Source organism: Cherax quadricarinatus, chromosome 78, assembly GCF_038502225.1.
Source record: "Cherax quadricarinatus isolate ZL_2023a chromosome 78, ASM3850222v1, whole genome shotgun sequence".
NCBI lineage: Eukaryota > Metazoa > Arthropoda > Malacostraca > Decapoda > Parastacidae > Cherax > Cherax quadricarinatus.
In genome coordinates this window covers 6,633,203-6,653,168 of record NC_091369.1, presented here as the reverse complement: position 1 = coordinate 6,653,168, position 19,966 = coordinate 6,633,203, and the positions used below count along the sequence as shown (strand labels likewise).

At 36.2% G+C, this 19,966-nt stretch overlaps 1 protein-coding gene across 2 annotated transcripts in view; it reads left to right on the top strand.

The window, feature by feature from the left end:
* LOC128701527 (ubiquitin carboxyl-terminal hydrolase 24) overlaps positions 1–19,966 on the top strand; it is a gene marked incomplete at its 3' end in the record, with an annotated part of 118,348 nt that overhangs the window by 64,961 nt on the left and 33,421 nt on the right. For both annotated transcript variants that reach the window (XM_070101633.1, XM_070101632.1), the window contains 9 exon segments: positions 1,996–2,255; positions 6,290–6,450; positions 8,604–8,731; positions 9,497–9,632; positions 10,336–10,477; positions 12,337–12,456; positions 15,600–15,805; positions 17,923–18,033; positions 19,240–19,382. In XM_070101633.1, coding sequence (XP_069957734.1) covers positions 1,996–2,255; positions 6,290–6,450; positions 8,604–8,731; positions 9,497–9,632; positions 10,336–10,477; positions 12,337–12,456; positions 15,600–15,805; positions 17,923–18,033; positions 19,240–19,382 — 1,407 coding nt within the window.

Genomic DNA, 19,966 nt, shown 5'->3' with positions numbered 1-19,966 from the left:
AGCTTCATATTCCAGTTTTGACCTTGTATATATATAGAGTAAGCAGCTTTTTCCATGGGGAAGTGGAACAGAATTCTTCCTCCGTAAGCCATGCGTGTTGTAAGAGGCGACTAAAATGCCAGGAGCAAGGGGCTAGTAACCCCTTCTCCTGTATATATTACTAAATGTAAAAGGAGAAACTTTCATTTTTCCTTTTTTGCCACCCCGCCTCGGTGGGATACGGCCAGTGTGTTGAAAGAAAGATGTATAGTATAAACAGCTTTTTCCATGGGGAGGTGGAACAGAATTCTTCCTCCATAAGCCATGTGTATCATAAGAGGTGATTAAAATGCCAGGAGAAAGGGGCTAGTAACCCCTTCTCCTGTATATGTTATTAAAGTTAAAAGGAGAAACTTTCTTTTTTCTTTTTGGGCCATCCTGCCTCAATGGGATTCGGCCAATTTGTTGAAAGAAGAAGAAGAACCAGATTTCTACGGATCTCTCAATCCACATGTTTGAAATCCACTTTATAGTTCGTCAGTGTAACGTGTATTTTTCACATTTTTATTTATATGGTCTAGAAAGAATTTATTATGAAAAACAACTCTTAGATCTCTATGTGTGATACTCCTAAAATCTGGTCACAGTGTAACTTTGTAAATGGTACAAGACTGGCTGAAACATCATCGTAAGCTTCTCTCTTCTGTGTGTGGGTTATTTGTGTATTGGTCGAAAAAATCTATGCTTTTTTTATATGGTCCGATTTTGCTTTCTCCTTTTTCATCTGTATGGTATAAATCATTAAATTCCATCATCCATCTATCATTCTTCTTGCCAAATTTATCCATAAAATCTTTTAAAAACTTAGTCATTTTTATTACTTATTTTGTACAAGAATTTTGTGTCATCTACAAAGAAATTCACATAGTTTTCTATTTCTTCTGTTAAGTCATTTATATAAAAAAAGTTGTAGGGGCAAGTACAGATCCTTGTGGCACCCCACTGGTAATGTTTTGCCAAACCGATACATAGCCTCTCCTCACATGTATATTAGAGCTGATTTCCTCTGTTCTTTTTATTACAATATACAGTACACTACTGCATAAACATTTAGAAATATACCAGAAATATTATTAATGGTGCAAAGGTGACATTAAAACAATATCAAAGATGGTTGACACAAACCCACTACCATTACAGTACACTCCTCACTTAGATACGAATTCGTTTACCGATGTGGTCTTAGGAACGGAACTCCATCGTTAAGTGAAGAGAGAGTGTATTTTCTCCTATTGCCTCACATTTTCTGAAGTAGTGGACTTGGTCTGCTGATGCAGAAGACAACTGGACGTTGTAATTGTAGTAGTGCATTTCAGTATTGTACTGTTTAGTAATTTTATAATACACTATGTAATTTACAGTAATTTTACTTAGTTTTTCGTGGTGGAGAGATGAGGTTTAAACTGCTGAGATGTAAACAGAATTAAAGTTAATCTGAGTCAAGGGAGCTGTAAAGCTCCTCTTTATTTGTCCATACCAGACAAACATTGGAGTTAGCAGTCTTGGCCCAAAACTTCAGAAGACAACTGTTTGACCTTATTGCTATGAACAAAATTTTGAATTTTGGATTTTTGTCTATTTTATATGATAATTAGAGCATTTGTCCAGCTTCATTTTATTATCTGAAATTGCCGAAATCCATTAATGAGTAGTTTTAAAAACAATGCAAAATGTTATTTGCATAATGGGGTGCACAAGCTGTTATTCTCAATACACAAATAACCCACACATAGAAGAGAGGAGCTTACAACGACGTTCGGTGCCTTTTTTTTGTTATTTACTGTTATTCTCAAGGTTGATTTTAGGTAGGTTACAGAGATCTTTAAAAATTCTTAATCTTAACATTGCATTTGACATTTAGTATCAGAAATCTGAATTTTGCATATTCACTACTATTAATAAAAATAAATAGAATATTTATATTATTATTTTTTTTTTTTTTTTTTTACATTGCAGGTGCTACCCTCATTCCTATACTTGTTTTTGAGTACCTTTTCCCAGCATCCAAACTAGTTATGGAAGGAGGATCTGAGCAGGATTCACTGAGTGCCAGTAGAAATTATTGGGCCAAGTGCACTGGCAAAGAGTCTCGGTTAGCAGCTTATCAGCTCCTAGTCCATTTAGTGACACGGTGTGAGCGGAACTTGACAGCACTTGCTGGCCATCTTGTGTCTTTACACCATACTCTTAACCCAGATTCACTAAAGGAGTTTGAGGTGAGAAATTTATTTGTAATATATTTTTAAGTTGAATTTTATAAAGGGTAACCAGCTACACTCTTTATTTTGGGTGCTTTATTATTTTATTATTAAAATATTAGGAGTAATGTTATTGAGCCATGTTTCATTCTGAAAGTGGGGTGAGGAGGTTGTAACATCAAGAGTCAAAATTGGATCACAATATCTTGTGATCCAGTAGAGATAGATAAACAATGGATGCTGGTGATGCTTAATCTACCTAGCTGCCTTTTCAGAAGGATATAGACATATGAGTCAGTGATAACCTACTTGTCTGTGACATCTCTCCCTGACTTTTGTAAAAGTCAAGTCAAGTGATCTGGTTTTCCAGTATACCTTCATAAATATAACTATTCTTAGCTTTCAACAACACTTTAAATACTAAAGACCTCTTGTCTATATTTATTTTGATTTACCACACTTATATATAAGGTATTGTGCAACAGAAAAGAATAAGGGTCACCATGGCTAAAATCCTGGTTAGGGAACAAATTAATTCCTTAACGTTTTGTCTGTTTGTGAGAATTCATAGAAATTGTCTTAAGCATCTGTAAGTTAGGCTCAAAGGCCCATAACAGTGTATGGTGATTTCAGTCAGGATAGGTAGTAAAAATTGAAATGCATTTTTATCCATTGTTTTGATTTGGCCCTTATTCTTTTCTGCCAAGCAATGCTTCATATTCCTCCTGGATCTACAGCCCCTACCTCAACACATACTATCACATAGTCCTTTCAGTTCTTTCTTGACCTTCCTTGAGAGCCTTAAGAGCTTTCTATCCACTTTGCAAAGCCCTCTAGTTTGATTGATTCTAATACAGTTTATGTATCTAGGTCTGTGTGGAACTTATATTTTCAAACTTCCACTGTTTCTTGAGTGTTACTTTCATTCTACCTCTGGTCTGTCTTCTTATTACTTAGTACCCTCTTGGCTACATTGTATATTGTTTAATATTATTGAGTTTTTGTGTTGTGATGGTTATGAAATCTAGGTTGCTGTCCTCCACATTTCTCTCTAGATCATTTTTACATTTTAGATCTTTTTACATTTAATAATATAGACCTTTCTTTCTTTCAACAAACCCGCCATATCCCACCAAGGCAGGGTGGCTCAAAGAGAAAAACAAAAGTTTTTTTTTTTTTTCAACAAGTCGGTCGTCTCCCACCGAGGCAGGGTGACCCAAAAAAAAAAGAAAATCCCCAAAAATAAAATACTTTCATCATTATTCAACACTTTCACCTCATACATAATCACTGTTTTTGCAGAGGTGCCCAGAACACAACAGTTTAGAAGCATATATGTATGAAGATATACAACATATCCCTCCAAACTGCCAGTATCCCAAACCCCTCCTTTAAAGTGCAGGTATTGTACTTCCCATTTCCAGTACTCAAGTATGGCTATATAAAAATAACCGGTTTCCCTGAATCCCTTCACCAAATATTACCATGCTCGCACTCCAACAAGTCCCAAATACCATTCATCTCCATTAACTCCTAATGCCTCGTGCACCTCTCCCACACTCACATCCTGCTGTTCTTCACTCCTAAAAGATGCACTGGCCAGGGAGGTATACCATCTTTTAGGAGTGAAGAAGAGCAGGATGTGAGTGTGGGGGAGGTGCGTGAGGCATTACGTGGAATGAAATGGGTAAAGCAGCTGGAACTGACGGGATCATGACAGAAATATTAAAAGCAGGGGGGGATATAGTGTTGGAGTGGTTGGTATTTTTGTTTGAAAGAGGGAAGGTACCTAGAGATTGGCAGAGAGCATGTATAATTCCTTTATATAAAGGGAAGGGTGACAAAAGAGATTGTAAAAAATTATAGAGGAATAAGTTTACTGAGTATACCAGGAAAGTGTATGGTAGGGTTATTATTGAAAGAATTAGAGGAAAGACAGAATGTAGGATTGCAGATGAGCAAGGAGGTTTTAGAGTGGGTAGGGGATGTGTGAATCAAGTGTTTACATTGAAGCATGTATGTGAATAGTATTTAGATAAAGGTAGGGAAGTTTTCATTGCATTTATGGATTTAGAAAAGGCATATGATAGAGTTGATAGGGGAGCATTCAGGTAGATGTTGCAAGTACATGGAATAGGTAGTAAGTTACTAAATGCTGTAAAGAGTTTTTATGAGGATAGTGAGGCTTAGGTTAGGGTGTGTAGAAGAGAGGGAGATTACTTCCCAGTAAAAGTGGTCTTAGACAGGGATATGTAATATCACCATGGGTGTTAATATATTTATAGATGGGGTTGTAAAAGAAGTAAATGCTATGGTGTTGGGGAGAGGGGTAGGATTAAATTACGGGGAATTAAATACAAAATGGGAGTTGACACAGTGACTTTTTGCTGATGATGCTTTGCTTATGAGAGATTCTAAAGAAAAGTTGCAAAGGTTAGTGGATGAGTTTGGGAGGGTGTGTAAAGGTAGAAAGTTGGAAGTGAACATAGATAAGAATAAGGTGATGAAGGTATCCAATGATGTAGAAAAAGAAAAATTGGATATCACATTGGAGAGAGGGAGTATGAAAGAAGTGAATGTTTTCAGATATTTGGGAGTTGACGTGTCGGCAGATGGGTTTATGAAGGATGAGGTTAACCATAGAATTGATGAAGGAAAAAAGGTGAGCGATGTGTTGAGGTATATGTGGAGACAAAAAACGTTATCTATGGAGGCAAAGAAGGGAATGTATGAAAGTATAGTGGTACCAACTCTCTTATATGGGTGTGAAGCTTGGGTTGTAAATGTTGCAGCAAGGAGGCAGTGGAGATGTCCTGTCTAAGGGCAATGTGTGGTGTAAATATTATGCAGAAAATTTGGAGTGTGGAAATTAGGAGGTGTGGAGTTAATAAAAGTATTAGTCAGAGCAGAGGGCTGAAGAGGGGTTCTTGAGGTGGTTTGGTCAATTAGAGAGAATGCATCAAAGCAGAATGACATGGAGAGCGTATAAATCTGTAGGGGAAGGAAGGCGGGGTAGGGGTCGTCCTCAAGAAGGTTGGAGGGAGGGGGTAAAGGAGGTTTTGCGGGCGAGGGGCTTGGACTTCCAGCAAGCTTGCATGAACGTATTAGATAGGAGTGAATGGAAACGAATGGTTTTTGGGACCTGACGAGCTGTTGGAGTGTGAGCAGGGTAATATTTAGTGAAGGGATTCAGGGAAACCAGTTATTATGGATTTAGCTGGACTTGAGTCCTGGAAGTGGGAAGTACAATGCCTGCACTGTAAAGGAGGGGTTTGGGATATTGGCAGTTTGGAGGAATATGTTATAATCCTTTTTTTTTTTTTTTTCCCCAACAAGTTGGTCGTCTCCCACCGAGGCAGGGTGACCCAAAAAAGAAAGAAAATCCCCAAAAAGAAAATACTTTCATCATCATTCAACACTTTCACCACACTCACACATTATCACTGCTTTTGCAGAGGTGCTCAGAATACAACAGTTTAGAAGCATATACGTATAAAGATACACAACATATCCCTCCAAACTGCCAATATCCCAAACCCCTCCTTTAAAGTGCAGGGATTGTACTTCCCATTTCCAGGACTCAAGTCCGACTATATGAAAATAACCGGTTACCCTGAATCCCTTCACTAAATATTACCCTGCTCACACTCCAACAGATCGTCATATATATATATGCTTATATATGCTTCTAAACTGTTGTATCTGAGCACCTCTGCAAAAACACTGATTATGTATGAGTGAGGTGAAAGTGTTGAATGATGATGAAAGTATTTTTCTTTTTGGGGATTTTCTTTCTCTTTGGGTCACCCTGCCTCGGTGGGAGACTGCCGACTTGTTGAAACAAAAAAAAATATGTTTCCTTGTTCTCTAATTCTATGCTTTTTATTTTATAAGGTATTATGCTCATGCTTCTAAACAAAGAAAAGGCAGTGTTTGGATATTTTAGTTCCTTCTCATTTATAGTTACCAGTTTGCACAAAATTGCTAATGTTTAAAAATGGCACATCGTATTTTGTTTACCTATAATTAGTGTATAATTGTCTATTTGCCAGTATGCACCAGCTGTAGATGGAAGATGTGCTAGTGGCTATGTAGGTCTAAAGAATGGAGGTGCAACCTGCTATATGAACTCAGTCCTCCAGCACCTCTTCTTGGTTCCAGGAGTACCTGAGGACATTCTTGCTGTTTGTAGTGATGATGAGAATGAAGATAGGTAAGCATCACAATTAGCAAAATGCATATTATCATCTATTTTTTTCCTAGCATTTCCAGCAACTTAAGATGTGGATCTAAATGGTGTATTGCTGATAGTTATCAATAGTAACTGTAGTAATAATCATTAATGTGTGCATGTTTTTCTGTGCTTTTAAAATTATTACTCTTACTTTTATGGGCTCTTGTTTACTGAATTGTGTGACTCTAAAAGTGTAATGCATGTAACCTTTTTCCATTAATGCTACAGTACTTGCCCTTGGTTATGAAATTTGGGCTTGAAATAAGGCTTTGAGCAAACTTTCATTAAGTTTTTATTTATATTTCTGTAATCTTTGGCAGATGTTACAACTTCAGTTAGCTTGCATTTGGAAAATATAGAGGTTACAATATTTCATCACTTTTTCTATCTTTTGGGAGTTCCAGGATTCAGCAACCCTTATTTTGGGGGATTTAACACCCTACCATCACCAGATCTGTTCAGTTTGGTGTTCAAGGTTACCCTATGCTCTGAATTCACATCTGTAAATCTTATCTCCGTCTGAGGTATATAAGTTATGACCTAGGTTTGGAGGTCATAACAATAATGATTTCTTTGGAATATTGTAACATGGGTACGTGGGTGTCTAGTTTATGGTCCAAGTTGGAACAAAGCATCGTCATAAGTTTTTCTTCTATGTGTGGGTTATTTGTGTATTGTTCCAGTTACAGTGTTGTGCCTTTTTGTTCCTAAGGTATTATTTCTCTAGGTCAAAAATTTAATATTTTACCTCTTGATCTAATCCAGAGGTTATTGTATGACCTCTAGACTAGATCAAGATACCTTAGAGGTCATTGTATGACATCTAGACTAGATCAAGTTATCCTAGAGGTCATTGTATGACATCTAGACTAGATCAAGTTACCCTAGAGGTCATTGTATGACATCTAGACTAGATCAGGATACCCTAGAGGTCATTGTATGACATCTAGGATATCATCTGACACACAGTTATTTAACAAAAAATAAAGATTACTATATTATTATCTGCAAGAAACTGCAGTAATTTCTTTGTGTATATGCTGTACATATTTTTCTTGCTATTATGTTTCAACTGAATCTACCGAGCCCATCATCAGTTTTTAACCTTTGGGACCGTGCCATAACAGAAGCATGCATATGCGCAAAGTTTTTATTCAGTAATTGAAACAGATGCTTCAGCCTTTATTTTTATTCAAATAACTTTTTGTGTCTCTGATAATCTAGAGGTCATATGGTGACCTGTAGACCAGGTTGTGAGGTCAGATATTAAATTTTTTGGTATATGATTATTATTACCCAAGTTATGAGGCTCCCAATAAAATATTTATTCCCCTTTGACCTCAGAATGACCTAGGCAATAACCCTTGACATATTGGTAAGAATGAGCTGATATATACAAATATGAGTTCAGAACAAAAGAATAATCTAGAGATTTAAATAATGTGACGCTAGAGATTAATTTCATAAAAACAGCATTCCCTAACTTGTAATTTCAGATTGAGTGTTGAACTGAAGCGTGACATTATAGTTTGTTCCATATGCACATAAACTGTATGTATATTTCCATGGAGAAGTGGAGAAGAATCCTTCATCCGTAAGCCATTCATGGCAAAAGAGGCGACTAAAATGCTGGGAAGAAGGAGCTAGTATAAATTACTAAATGTAAAAAAGAATTTTTTTTTTTTTTTTTTTTTTTGGGGGGGGGTCACCCTGCCTCTGTGGAAGACAGCATATGTGTTAAAATATTAAAGCACTTGAACTGGGGTCTGGAGAGTTATTAGGGAAGTGTGACCACAGACTAGGTTGTGGTGGTAGAACTAGACATTGGTCACAGATATGTCACACTAGGTTGTTTCTATGCTGTATGAGGATCATCACTACTCTCAAAGAGCACTATATTGTGTATTGTGAACCAAAAGAAAAGAAGTGTCTTTAGAGAATAAGCAACCCTTACTTTCTCGGACATAATTTCTTTCTTTGGATAATCCAAGCCATGATCTACTACACTAATGAACAAGAATCGTCCAGTATGTTAAGAAAATTATGTTACTATTATGGTTCTAGATAGTTTTATTAAGTGTTTTGGTAAATCTTGTGCTGAATTTTCTGGGTTGTCATCTTTTTATTTTCAGTTTGTTTTATCAGCTGCAGACAGTATTTGGTCATCTCATGGAGTCTCAGCTTCAGTATTATGTCCCAGATAAATTTTGGAAATGCTTCAGAATGGATGGGCAACCTGTCAATGTCAGGGAACAGCAAGGTTGGTATTATACTTTATACTGTTAACTTTTTATTACTCTTCAAATTGTAAAGTCTGTCTCTTAGGGCTGTATTTATTGACTACTCATAGCCATAGAGATTGTAGTTAATCAATGATTATAATTATTATACTCTCCATGGGGAAATCGAGAGGAATTATTCCTCTGTAAGCCATGCATGTCATAAGAGGTGACTAAAATACCAGGTGGGAAACAGCTGGTATGTTAAAAAATAATAATTAAAAATAAGGGTACAGTAAACATATCCCATTCTTGAGGAATACATTTCATGAAAACCCTACGAATGGCTGGATACTAATTCAGTCAGAAATAGGTTAGGGATTGAAGTAGAACAAGACACCCTTCTCTAATGAAATTTTTGAACTAATAAATATTTGTTAGTACTCTTCATGTTCTATTGCTTTTGTTTATAATACTGAGGCTATTGTCCTTGGAAAGTGTGAATTCTTGTGAGGGGTCTGTATTATCAGTGGAGTAGCAGCCCCATTACAGTATAGTACAGTATTATTTAAAAGATTCTAGGCCCCAGTTTATTTGATTGGATAGAACTTTTTTTTATTTAAAATGGCTATTTGCACTGAATAAATGGTAGCCTCTGTGTTACATAATGTGTGTCCAAACCAAGGTTCTAAGATGAATTTTTTCAAGTTAATATATTTGCATGCAGAAGCCATTTGTTTTGTCTTTTAACTTTTATAATTGTTAGAAAAATATGAAAAAAGTGGCAATGTTTTCCCCTTTCTTAGATGCATTTGAGTTTTACACAAGATTGACTGAGCAAGTAGATGACTATTTGAAGAGTGGGCGACGAGAAAGTGTGTTTGCACAGCGATTTGAAGGTGTATACTCAATTCAAAGAATATGCCAGGACTGTCCTCACAGGTTTGTGTACTTCAAATTGTTCTGGCCCTCAGAACAATTTCTGCTTGAAATATGCCAACAGATTGTTTGTTATTCAATGTTTTCTTTAACATTTTTAACCCTCTTTCTGCTTTCTGAGAATGGTTCAAAAAATAATATCTCTTTTTAATTCTTTCTTCTTGATCCTTTCTCTTGTGTCTTCTTCCAAAGACATTTCATTCCACTTCTTTTTTGATCTTCATGTACCAACACTTTTGTATGGGTGTGAAGCATGGACTTTGAATGTTGCAGCAAGAAAGAGGCTAAAGGCAGTGGAGATGTTGTGTCTGTGAGCAGTGTGTGGTGTGAATATTATGCAGAGGGTTCAGAGTATTTGGGGTCAGAGAGCTGAGGACGGTTTTGCTGAATTGGTTTGGGCCTCTAGAAAGTATGGAGAGTGATAGGATGATGAAAAGGTATATAAATCAAAGGTGAAAAGTAGGATGAATAGGGGTCAGGAATGGTTGGAGGGAGGGGTATTTATTCACCTATTTTTATTTACCTGTATGTGGTTGCATTTTCATTTTATGTGATATTGGGTTATAGATCTTTTACTATAGGCAACTGAAATAAATTTGAGTAATCCTGTATATATTTTATTTACTGTCAGTGGGGATAAATTTGTCTTAACCTAAATGTTAGTAAGTTTCATATGTAGTCTTATCTTTGAGTCCTTTCATTTCAGATATGAAAGAGAGGAGCCATTTTTGGCGCTAAACCTTACTGTCACCAAGTGCCATGACCTGCAGGACTCGTTAGACCAGTTTATTAAGGGAGAGCTCCTAGAAGGTGACAATGCCTATTTCTGTGAAAAGTGCAGTCAAAAGGTAATTGTTACATTGCAATATTGGAGGAATATTAATGATTAAAAAGTATATATAAAGGTATATATTTTTGTGTATTATAGATAGAACTTATGTCAGCAGCAAACTGTTGAAAAATGGGAGCATGACAGAAGGTACTGCTTAAAATTTAGAATCTGGAATGAATACATTGCGAACATTTTGTTCAAAAGTACGTCAGAACCAAATGAAGAAGTACTCTATGATTGTGGAATATAATTAATTAAAATATATTCCACAGTACATGGTGTTAAATATATCCCTTGCTGCCTTGTTTAGCTGGATACAAGAGGAAGCTTTGATAAACTTTAAGAATCACTAGCAGTTTCCTTTATCCATTTTTAAAGTAGAATTTTCTTACCTAACAATTTATGCTATTGATGATTGAATTCATATTTGAACAGTGCTATGAATTATAGGCAAATGCATGTGTAGTGTGAGAATTCGGTGCTTAAATATTAGGAGTCGTGGGATCACCAAGGGTATATAATTCATAGGGCTCGGGAGGGGTTGTTGAGGTGGTTTGGGAATTTAGGGAGGATGGAGAAGGATAGGATGATCAAGGCAGTGTATAAATCTGAGATGGAAGGTAGGAGAAATAGGGGTCGTTCCAGGAATTGTTGGAGTGAGGGAGCAAAGGAGGCGTTGAGTGTCCAGCAGACTAGTGTGAGCGTGTTAAAGAGGAGTGAGTAGAGATAAGTTGGTTTTTGATGGATATGCTGTTAAAACGTGGACAAAGTAACATTTACAACTCAATTCAGGAAACCACAAAACGGGTAGGGTTTGAACCTATGGCAAGTAAGTCATAAAACTCCAGGTCTGTACATAAGCCATTCAGCCAGTCATGCTGGTGGGATATTCATCTGTAAAAAATTGCATTTGTGGTCACTGGGGCCCATGCTACCCTCCCTATGGTGTATAAATCTACCTAGTTGGATGGATCTTATTGTAGCCAGCTGGCCCTGTGGCTTATGTGAGTTTTACAACTCACCATGAGTTTAAACCCCCACCCATTTTGAGGTTTGTTTGCAATCATGTTATTACGATTTTTTGAGTCATGATTCGGGAAAACCGGTTAGCTGGACTTGGGTCCTGGTAGTGAGAAGGGCAGTGTCTGCACTTTGAAGGAGAGATAGGGATATTGCCTTTTGGAAGGTCATTTGAATTGTGGTATCAGCACACTTTTAGGAAGACAAATATTGAATGAATGATGGTGAATATGTTTCCCTGTTATTGGGTCATCCTACCTTGGTGGGAAATGGCCAGTGAGCTAAGAGAAAAAAAGTGATAATAAAGGTCTATGTAGTTTTTCACAAGGTTTCATTGTGATACAGTAATAGACTGAAGTTGCATATACAGTGGCATTGTAAATTGCCTCAATACTAGTTTAGAGTCTGTAAAGGAGTTGATGAGTACTGATTTTCATTTTTGGAAGTGTGTGATTTTTATGATTTCATTAGGTCTTGGAATGTGAACAAAGTAATATTCATGAAAGAATTCAGGAAAACCTATTAGCCGGACTTGAGCTCTGGAAGTGGGAAGTATGGTGCCTGCACTTCAAAAGATGGGTGAGGATGCTGCAGTTCAAAGAGTTATCTAAGCTGTAATGTTACCATGTTTCTGGAGAGAGTGAATGAATGCTGATAGAAGTTGTTTTTTTTTTTTTTTTTTTTTTTTTTTTTTTTTTTTTTTTTTTTTTTCATAGTGGGAGTCAGCTTGTGTATTTAAAAATACTAATTCATATTTTTAAATGAAATTTATATTTTATGGTGTTAGCTCTTGGAAATTCTTGCTAATTGTACACGTCTTGCAAAGATTTTGTATTATTTATTAACTTTTTTCAGAGAACAGCTCTTATTCGAACATGTGTAAAGTCTCTTCCTCCTGTACTGGTTATTCAGTTAAAGAGATTTGGTTATGATTGGGAAGCTTCCAGAGCCCTCAAGTTTGATGACTATTTTAAGGTGAGTACGTATTAGTTAAGTTATGCAGTTCAGGAAATGTAATATATATATAATATATATACGTATATATGTCTTTTTCTTTCAACAAACTCCCCGTTTCCCACCGAAGCAGGGTGACCCAAAAAGAAAAACGAAAGTTTCTCTTTTTAACTTTAGCAATGTATACAGGAAAAGTGGTTACTAACCCCTTGCACCCAACATGTTAGTCACCTCTTACGACATACATGGCTTACAGAAGAATAATTCTGTTCCACATCCCCATGGAGATAAGAGGAAATAAACAAGAACAAGAACTAGTTCTTGTTCTTTTTGGGTCACCCTGCTTTGGTGAGATGCAACTGGTGTGTTAAAAGAAGAAGATACATCTTTCTTCTTTAAACACACCTGCCGCATCCCACCAAGGCGGGGTGGCCCAAAAGGGAAAACGAAAGTTTCTCCTTTTACATTTAGTAATATATACAGGAGAAGAGGTTACTAGGCCCTTGCTCCTGGCATTTTAGTCGCCTCTTACAACACGCATGGCTTACGGAGGAAGAATTCTGTTCCACTTCCCCATGGAGATAAGAGGAAATGAACAAGAATAAGAACTAGAAAGAAAATAGAAGAAAACCCAGAAGGGTGTGTATATATGTGCTTGTACATGTATGTGTAGTGTGACCTAAGTGTAAGTAGAATTAGCAAGATGTACCTGAAATCTTGCATGTTCATGAGACAGAAAAAAGGACACCAGCAATCCTACCATCACGTAAAGCAATTACAGGCTTTCGTTTTACACTCACTTGGCAGGGCAGTAGTACCTCCCTGGGCGGTTGCTGTCTATCAACCTACTACCTAGGAAGAAGATATATATAATCATTAATTAACAAAATTCACACTGTATGAGTCTTAACTATATGTCTTTATCTACGGTTTGTTGGTATAGTGATACCAATAAGCTATAAAGACACATATAGTTAAGGCAGTTGTACACTGCCTTAATTGCCACCATCAACACAATCCTATAAATTTGGGAAGCTAATGCAACATGATAGAAAATATTATAAAAGTTTGGGTTCTCTGCATAGGCACTGCACACAGGGAAAGGTAGAGAGTATGGGATGCATCTACAGCTGTACAGGTACTTTATCTGGATTTAAAGAAAGAGATCCAAGTGATGAAAAACTGAAGATTCTGGATTAGGTGCATTGATAAGATTTTATACAAAAGAATGTCAGACTGAATGGAGACTTGGCCCCCAGTAAAAAATCACTCCAGGATTGTGGAAAAATCAATTCTTTTTGTGTGTTTCAAAGCCTGCATTGTGTTTTGTCTACCCATTTTCTAGTATAAATATCAGTAGAGGTAACATAAATAGGGTTATCAGTGATTTTATTTTGAGATTATTGAGGAGAGTTTCACGGGGGCTTAATTTTTTTGGGAGGACAAGCTGCCTTTTCAAAGATAAATTGTCTCTAAATAAATTTCCATTATTCATGAAAAGTAGTAGTTTTTTTTTTATCTTCCAAGAATTGATCCTGGTGTTACAGAGCCAGGCTGAGAGACTGATTTCTATCCCAAGGTGCTATAGCAATGTACAATACACCCAAACCCATAAATTTATGGGTTGCATTCCTAATGGCCCTCAAATCTAAAATCTTCAAATAGAAATAAATTATGTCTGCATAATAAAAAAAATAAGCTCTGGGCCTATTTTGTTTCAGAGGATATAGCTTTTTAAATATGGTTTTAGTCTGGTTAACATGATCTTTATTATAAAGGCCAGAAAGAAAAGAAAGCTTTGGGCATGTGAAAGCCAATGAGTACATTTTAAGAGCAATCCTGTGGTTAGTTTATAATTTAACCCTTTGACTGTTTTCGACGTATAAATACGTCTTACGAGCCAATGTTTCTGATGTATATATACTCAATAATTCTAGCGGCTTCAGATCAAGCGGGAGAAAGCTGGTAGGCCCACATGTGAGAGAATGGGTCTGTGTGGTCAGTGTGCACCACATAAAAAAAATCCTGCAGCACACATTGCATAATGAGAAAAAAAAACTGATCGTTTTTTTGGAATAAAACGCCGACTTTGAGGTGTATTTTCGTATAGTATTTATCGTTGTATTCGCGTTTTCATGGTCTTAGGTGATAAAATGGGAAACATATTACAGAAATAGAGATGATTTTCATTACTTTGACGATGAAAACGACCTTGAAACTGAGCTCAAAGTAGCGGAAATGTTCGATTTTTACCAATGTTCAGGAGTAAATAAATCACACCACACGTCCAATACACGTCAACTGGGGAGTCTAATATTCTTTCACTAGTGCACTGATATTATTTATACCATTTTAAAATATCTGCATAACAGTAAATTTTGTATTTTTTTGTATGAATAAAAAATCAAAATAGAAAGCAATAATAATATAAGAGGCCTCGGCCTAGAGATGTGACTAATGAACAGAGCATATGTTATTTTAGTGCCACGAATGTCTACCTTGTTTATTCTGGACCCTATTTTGAAATTGGCATCTTTTTTAGTTTGCGGGAAATTGGCCAAATTGCCAATTTCTGACCACCATATTGGGTAGTCCAAATTAGTAAATGGGAGGTTTCTTGTACTCAGCTGATAGATAAAATGGAGTTCTAAAGAAATAGCTATGAGTTTGGTCAACTGGAACAATGGAATTGGCTGAAAATAGGGCTCAAAGTTGACGAAATCGCTGATACGCATATGTCGCCGAGACTGCTAAATTCGCGGGAGCATAATTCCATGAGTTTTCGACCAAATTTCGAACTTTTGGTGTCATTACCATTGGGAAAAGATTCTCTATCATTTCATAAGAAAAAATAATTTTTTTTTTTTTTTTTTTTCAAAAATTGAGCGACATAGAATGAGTTTCAGAGAGGGGCCTGAAACAGTCAAAGGGTTAAGGATCATGCCAAACCCCCCAACCCCACAAAAAAGTGATACCTGCAATAATTTAATCCATTTGCAAGTTGACCATCAGTAAAATATTGGATAATTAAATCCTGCAAATACAAAAGTGTACAGATTTTGGGATTAGGCTATATATAGCCTTTAGATTTGCATTACATTTAATTTCATCTCCATTCTGCAGCATCACCTATTTTCACTGGCATTCTTTCCTTGCATTCTCAGTTTCCCTGGGTATTGGACATGAGTGCTTACACAGCAGAGGGCCTAGCTGAACAAGAGGAAGATCCAGATGGAGGTGACTGTAGAACCTCTCCATCTCCAGATCTTAAGGAGCCTCTTTCATCTCCCAAGGCTAACACATCTCCTTCTTGCACATCTCACACACCAGTGAAGTCTAGAACATCAAAATTATCTCCACATACTCCTCGGTGAGTATAGGTAAATAATTTAACAAAATGAGGAATTAAATAAAATTACAGTAGGTCCTGACTTGCAGTGTTTCACACTTGCAGTGTTCCACACTTGCAGTATTGGCATTTTGGAACTAAGTAATTACTCATGAACACTAATCTCCAGTCACACATAAAGAAATTATTCAAATAAATTATTTTAAATTAAGAATATGTTCTCAGTTTTTACTACCGGTTAATGTATTCATGCTTTCTGTAGGTTTATGTTATGTTTAACATGGTTGCAAACAGACCACAGAACGGGTGGGTTTTAGGACTCACTTGCCATGGGTTCAATCCCCACTTATTCTCTGGTTTATGTTATGTATGTATGTTGTGAAATATCAAGACTTTTCATTTCTTACACCCTCTTGGTCATCCTGTTCTGCTTCATCATCTCTAAATGCCCAGACCACTCAACAACCACACTTCTGCCTTGTGAATAATACCATTCATAACACCACCGTCTTCCAATTTTTACTCTCCATATTCTTTGCATAGTAGTTAACAACACATTGCTCTCAAACTTGACACCTCCAACACCTAAAGCATCCTCCTCACTACAATGTTTAACCCTTTCAAGGTCAGTGCTGTACTTGTACAGCTCGATAGCCAGGGTTGGTGCCGTACTTGTACGCATAAATTCTAGCACCTTCAAATCGAGCGGAAAAAAACTGGTAGGCTTACATATGAAAGAATGGGTCTGTGTGGTCAGTGTGCGTAATATAGAAGAAAATCCTGCAGCATGCAGTGCATAATGAGAAAAAAAAATTCCAACCATGTTTTTGGTTTAAAACAGTGATTTTGCAGTGTATTTTCGTATGGTATTTATGGTTATATTCTCATATTCTTTGTCTCATTTGATAGAATGGAAGATATATTACAGAAATAGAGATGATTTTGATTGGTTTCACAATGAAAAGTACCTTGAAATTGAGCTCCAAGTAGTGAAAATGTTCGATTTTTGCCTATGTTCAAGAGTAAACATATCATGCCACACATCCAATACACGTCAACTGGTGAGTCTAATATTCTTTCACAAGTGCGCTGATATTATTTATACCAATTTTGCAATAATGCAGTTGTCTGCATAACAGTAAATCTTCTATTTTTTTGTGAGAATGAAAATTCAAAATGGAATGCAAGAGTAATATCAGAAGGACCTGGAGACATGACTGATGAACAGAGAAAATGTTATTTTAATGCTAGGAATGTCTGTCTTGTTTATTCTAGACCCTATTTTGAAATTGGCATCTTTTGAAATATGTGTGAAATTGGCCAAATTGCCAATTTTTGACCACTTCATCAGTAAATGGGCAGTTTTTTGTACTCAGTTGATAGAATAAATGGAGCTCTAGCGACATAGCTATGATTTTAATAGACTGGAACATAGGAATTGGCCAAAAATAGAGCTCAAAGTGGGCGAAATCATCGGTGTGTAAATAGTGTCGAGACCACTAACTTCGCGAGAGCATAATTCCATAAGCTTTCCATTAAATTTCATACTTTTGGTGTCATTACCATCGGGAAAAGACTATCATTTCATAAGATTTTTTTTTTTTTAATTTTCGACCTGAGAGCGAGTTCAGGATCGGGAGTCTCGACCCTGAAAGGGTTAAGGCATATGCCTCATGCCTATGTGAGAGGGTTGGTACTACCATACTCTGGTAAAATCTTCTTTATGCCCCTGTAGATAAATTCCTTTCTCTCCACAGATGCCTTGGCATTCCTCCTATCTTTTTTTTTTTTCCTTTTATCTTTTGTCCATTATCCTTAGCTGGGTTTAAAGGTTCATATGAACCATATGGTATTGTGGGGGTTATCCATGAACTTAGCTTCTAGAGCTTATGTGGTGTTACATCTCTTTGTGTACATATAGAGCACTTCTATTAGATGACCTGTTTGTATTACATCTGACCCAGTATAGTACAAAAATAATGAGATGATTAAGTAGCGTTTATTTAATATTGTTTGAATCTTCATAATTTGGTTTATTGCAATTGCAAGGTTATACATTAACAAAGGTTGTATTTTTTTTTTAATTTATATACTTATGTATATTTATCTTATATTCTAATACAAATATTGCTGTACAGAATAAACACTAGACTGCGGCACAAGGGAGTCACCTACGAACTTGTAGGTGTTATTGTACACAGTGGACAAGCTAGTGCAGGACATTACTACTCATACATCAAAGACCGCAGGTACTCAAACTTCTTCATTATAATTATGCTTTGTTTATCTCTAATTGAGATTTCATTATTAACTTTTTTTTTATGCTTTGCTTGTATCAGAAAGATTGAGACAGGATTGACAAAGAAGAAGAAAAGGTTTGACATATTTATCAAAATTCCAGTTAGGTTTGGCATACTAGTCATCTTACTTACAATACTGTGTAGCAGTCTGAAGTTCTTATGTACTGTTTTACCAGGATCAGTATGAGAGTAATTATTGAGAGTGTGGGTGTTACAGACTGTGGAAATGACAAGAATAACCACATTAAGTAAAAAAATTTCAGTTTTGAAAGAAAGTAAAGTGGCAGGACTGATAGTTGGGAAAAATAAAGACTGAGTAGTTCAGTGTTAAAATATCATAAATAAATTATCCATGATAAAGTGACTGTTCTCCATGGGGAAGTGGGACAGAATTCTTCCTCCGTAAGCCATGCAAGTCATAAGAGGTAACTAAAATGCCGGGAGCAAGGGGCTAGTAACCCCTTCTCCTGTATATATTACTAAATGTAAAAGGACAAACTTTCATTTTTTCCTTTTGGCCTACCTCGCCTCGGTGTGATGCGGTCGGTGTTGAAAGAAGAAAAAAGTGACTTTGTGACGAGACTCACGATAGCATCTCTTTTCACTGTGATGTATATTTTTTCCCCCCTTCATATAAAACCCACAGTTCTCAACATATGTAGATTATGGAAACTTCCTGTCTGTGTAGGGTTTTTTTTTTTTCCATAACTTCCCATCCTTGAGGTAGTTGGCCACCTGTAGAAACCTTGAATAATCTTGTACAAAATTCAAAGCAAGCTGTATTTGACTATACAGTACAATAGTATTCATAGCCTCTGCCATCTTTTATTGTTTGCTGTTATCAAGAAAAATTAAAACCTGCAATAAAAATGAAGCTTTTGTGGTTTTATGCTGCTAATATTTTTGTTTATTCTAGTTACTTATCTCCAAAATTTAGAGAATTTAAATAAAGCTAGTTTGTTAATAACAGTCACAAGTTGCAGAACAAGCTTATATTATGACAACATTTTGCTTTGTGAACAGTTTTATGAAATTCTACACAACAAAACATTATTTTAGTAAATGCTTATTCTGCAAGTTGTGTCTTCATACTTGCAGTAATGTGCCATATTATCCAAGGCTAGGTTGACTTCAGTGTATGACCCTGGTTTTCAGAGGTGACCCACTGACCAATCCCAATAAAGGTCGATGGTTCAAGTTTAATGACACCAGTGTAGAGCAAGTAGAGATGAACGATGCTCTACTGGAACAGGAATGCTTTGGTGGCACATACAAAGCAAAAGTCTCTTACGACTCTTGTGAGTACTATTGGGGTACTTTTAACAGAGTTCATTGACATGCATGTTTTTTTGTTGTTGTTGTTGTTGTTGTTGTTGGTGTTAATCATAATTTTAAACCAGTGTCATATATATGTTCAGCTAGTGAGCTGTACACTTACAATAAATTATTGTGTATCCCTTAGTTATTGGTGCACCATTGCACTTGGATGTAAATTTTTTTGCAAAGTTATTTAATACTGAACCCTGATCATAGTGTTTATTAATAATGGTGTTTATTAATGTTGTGTTAAAAATATATTCTTGCCCTATCTGTTGTGCAGAATATTCCTAGTCTAGTCCTAGAAAATGCTCACTGCCACCAAGTTACTAAACTGTGTAATCTTCTCACCACCACTTCAATACTACAATAAATTTTTAATCCACACTCCTACAGACTAACTGGCAGCATGCCGAATATTTCGGTCACTTGTTCTGCATTTACTTAATTTTTAATGATAGCAAAAGAAAGAAAAAATAAAATCAGTAAATGAATAGGGGAATCTTTATTCTTCCACGTAAATTAGGGAATTTTACTCCAACCCTACTTTTTTTTTTAACTTATA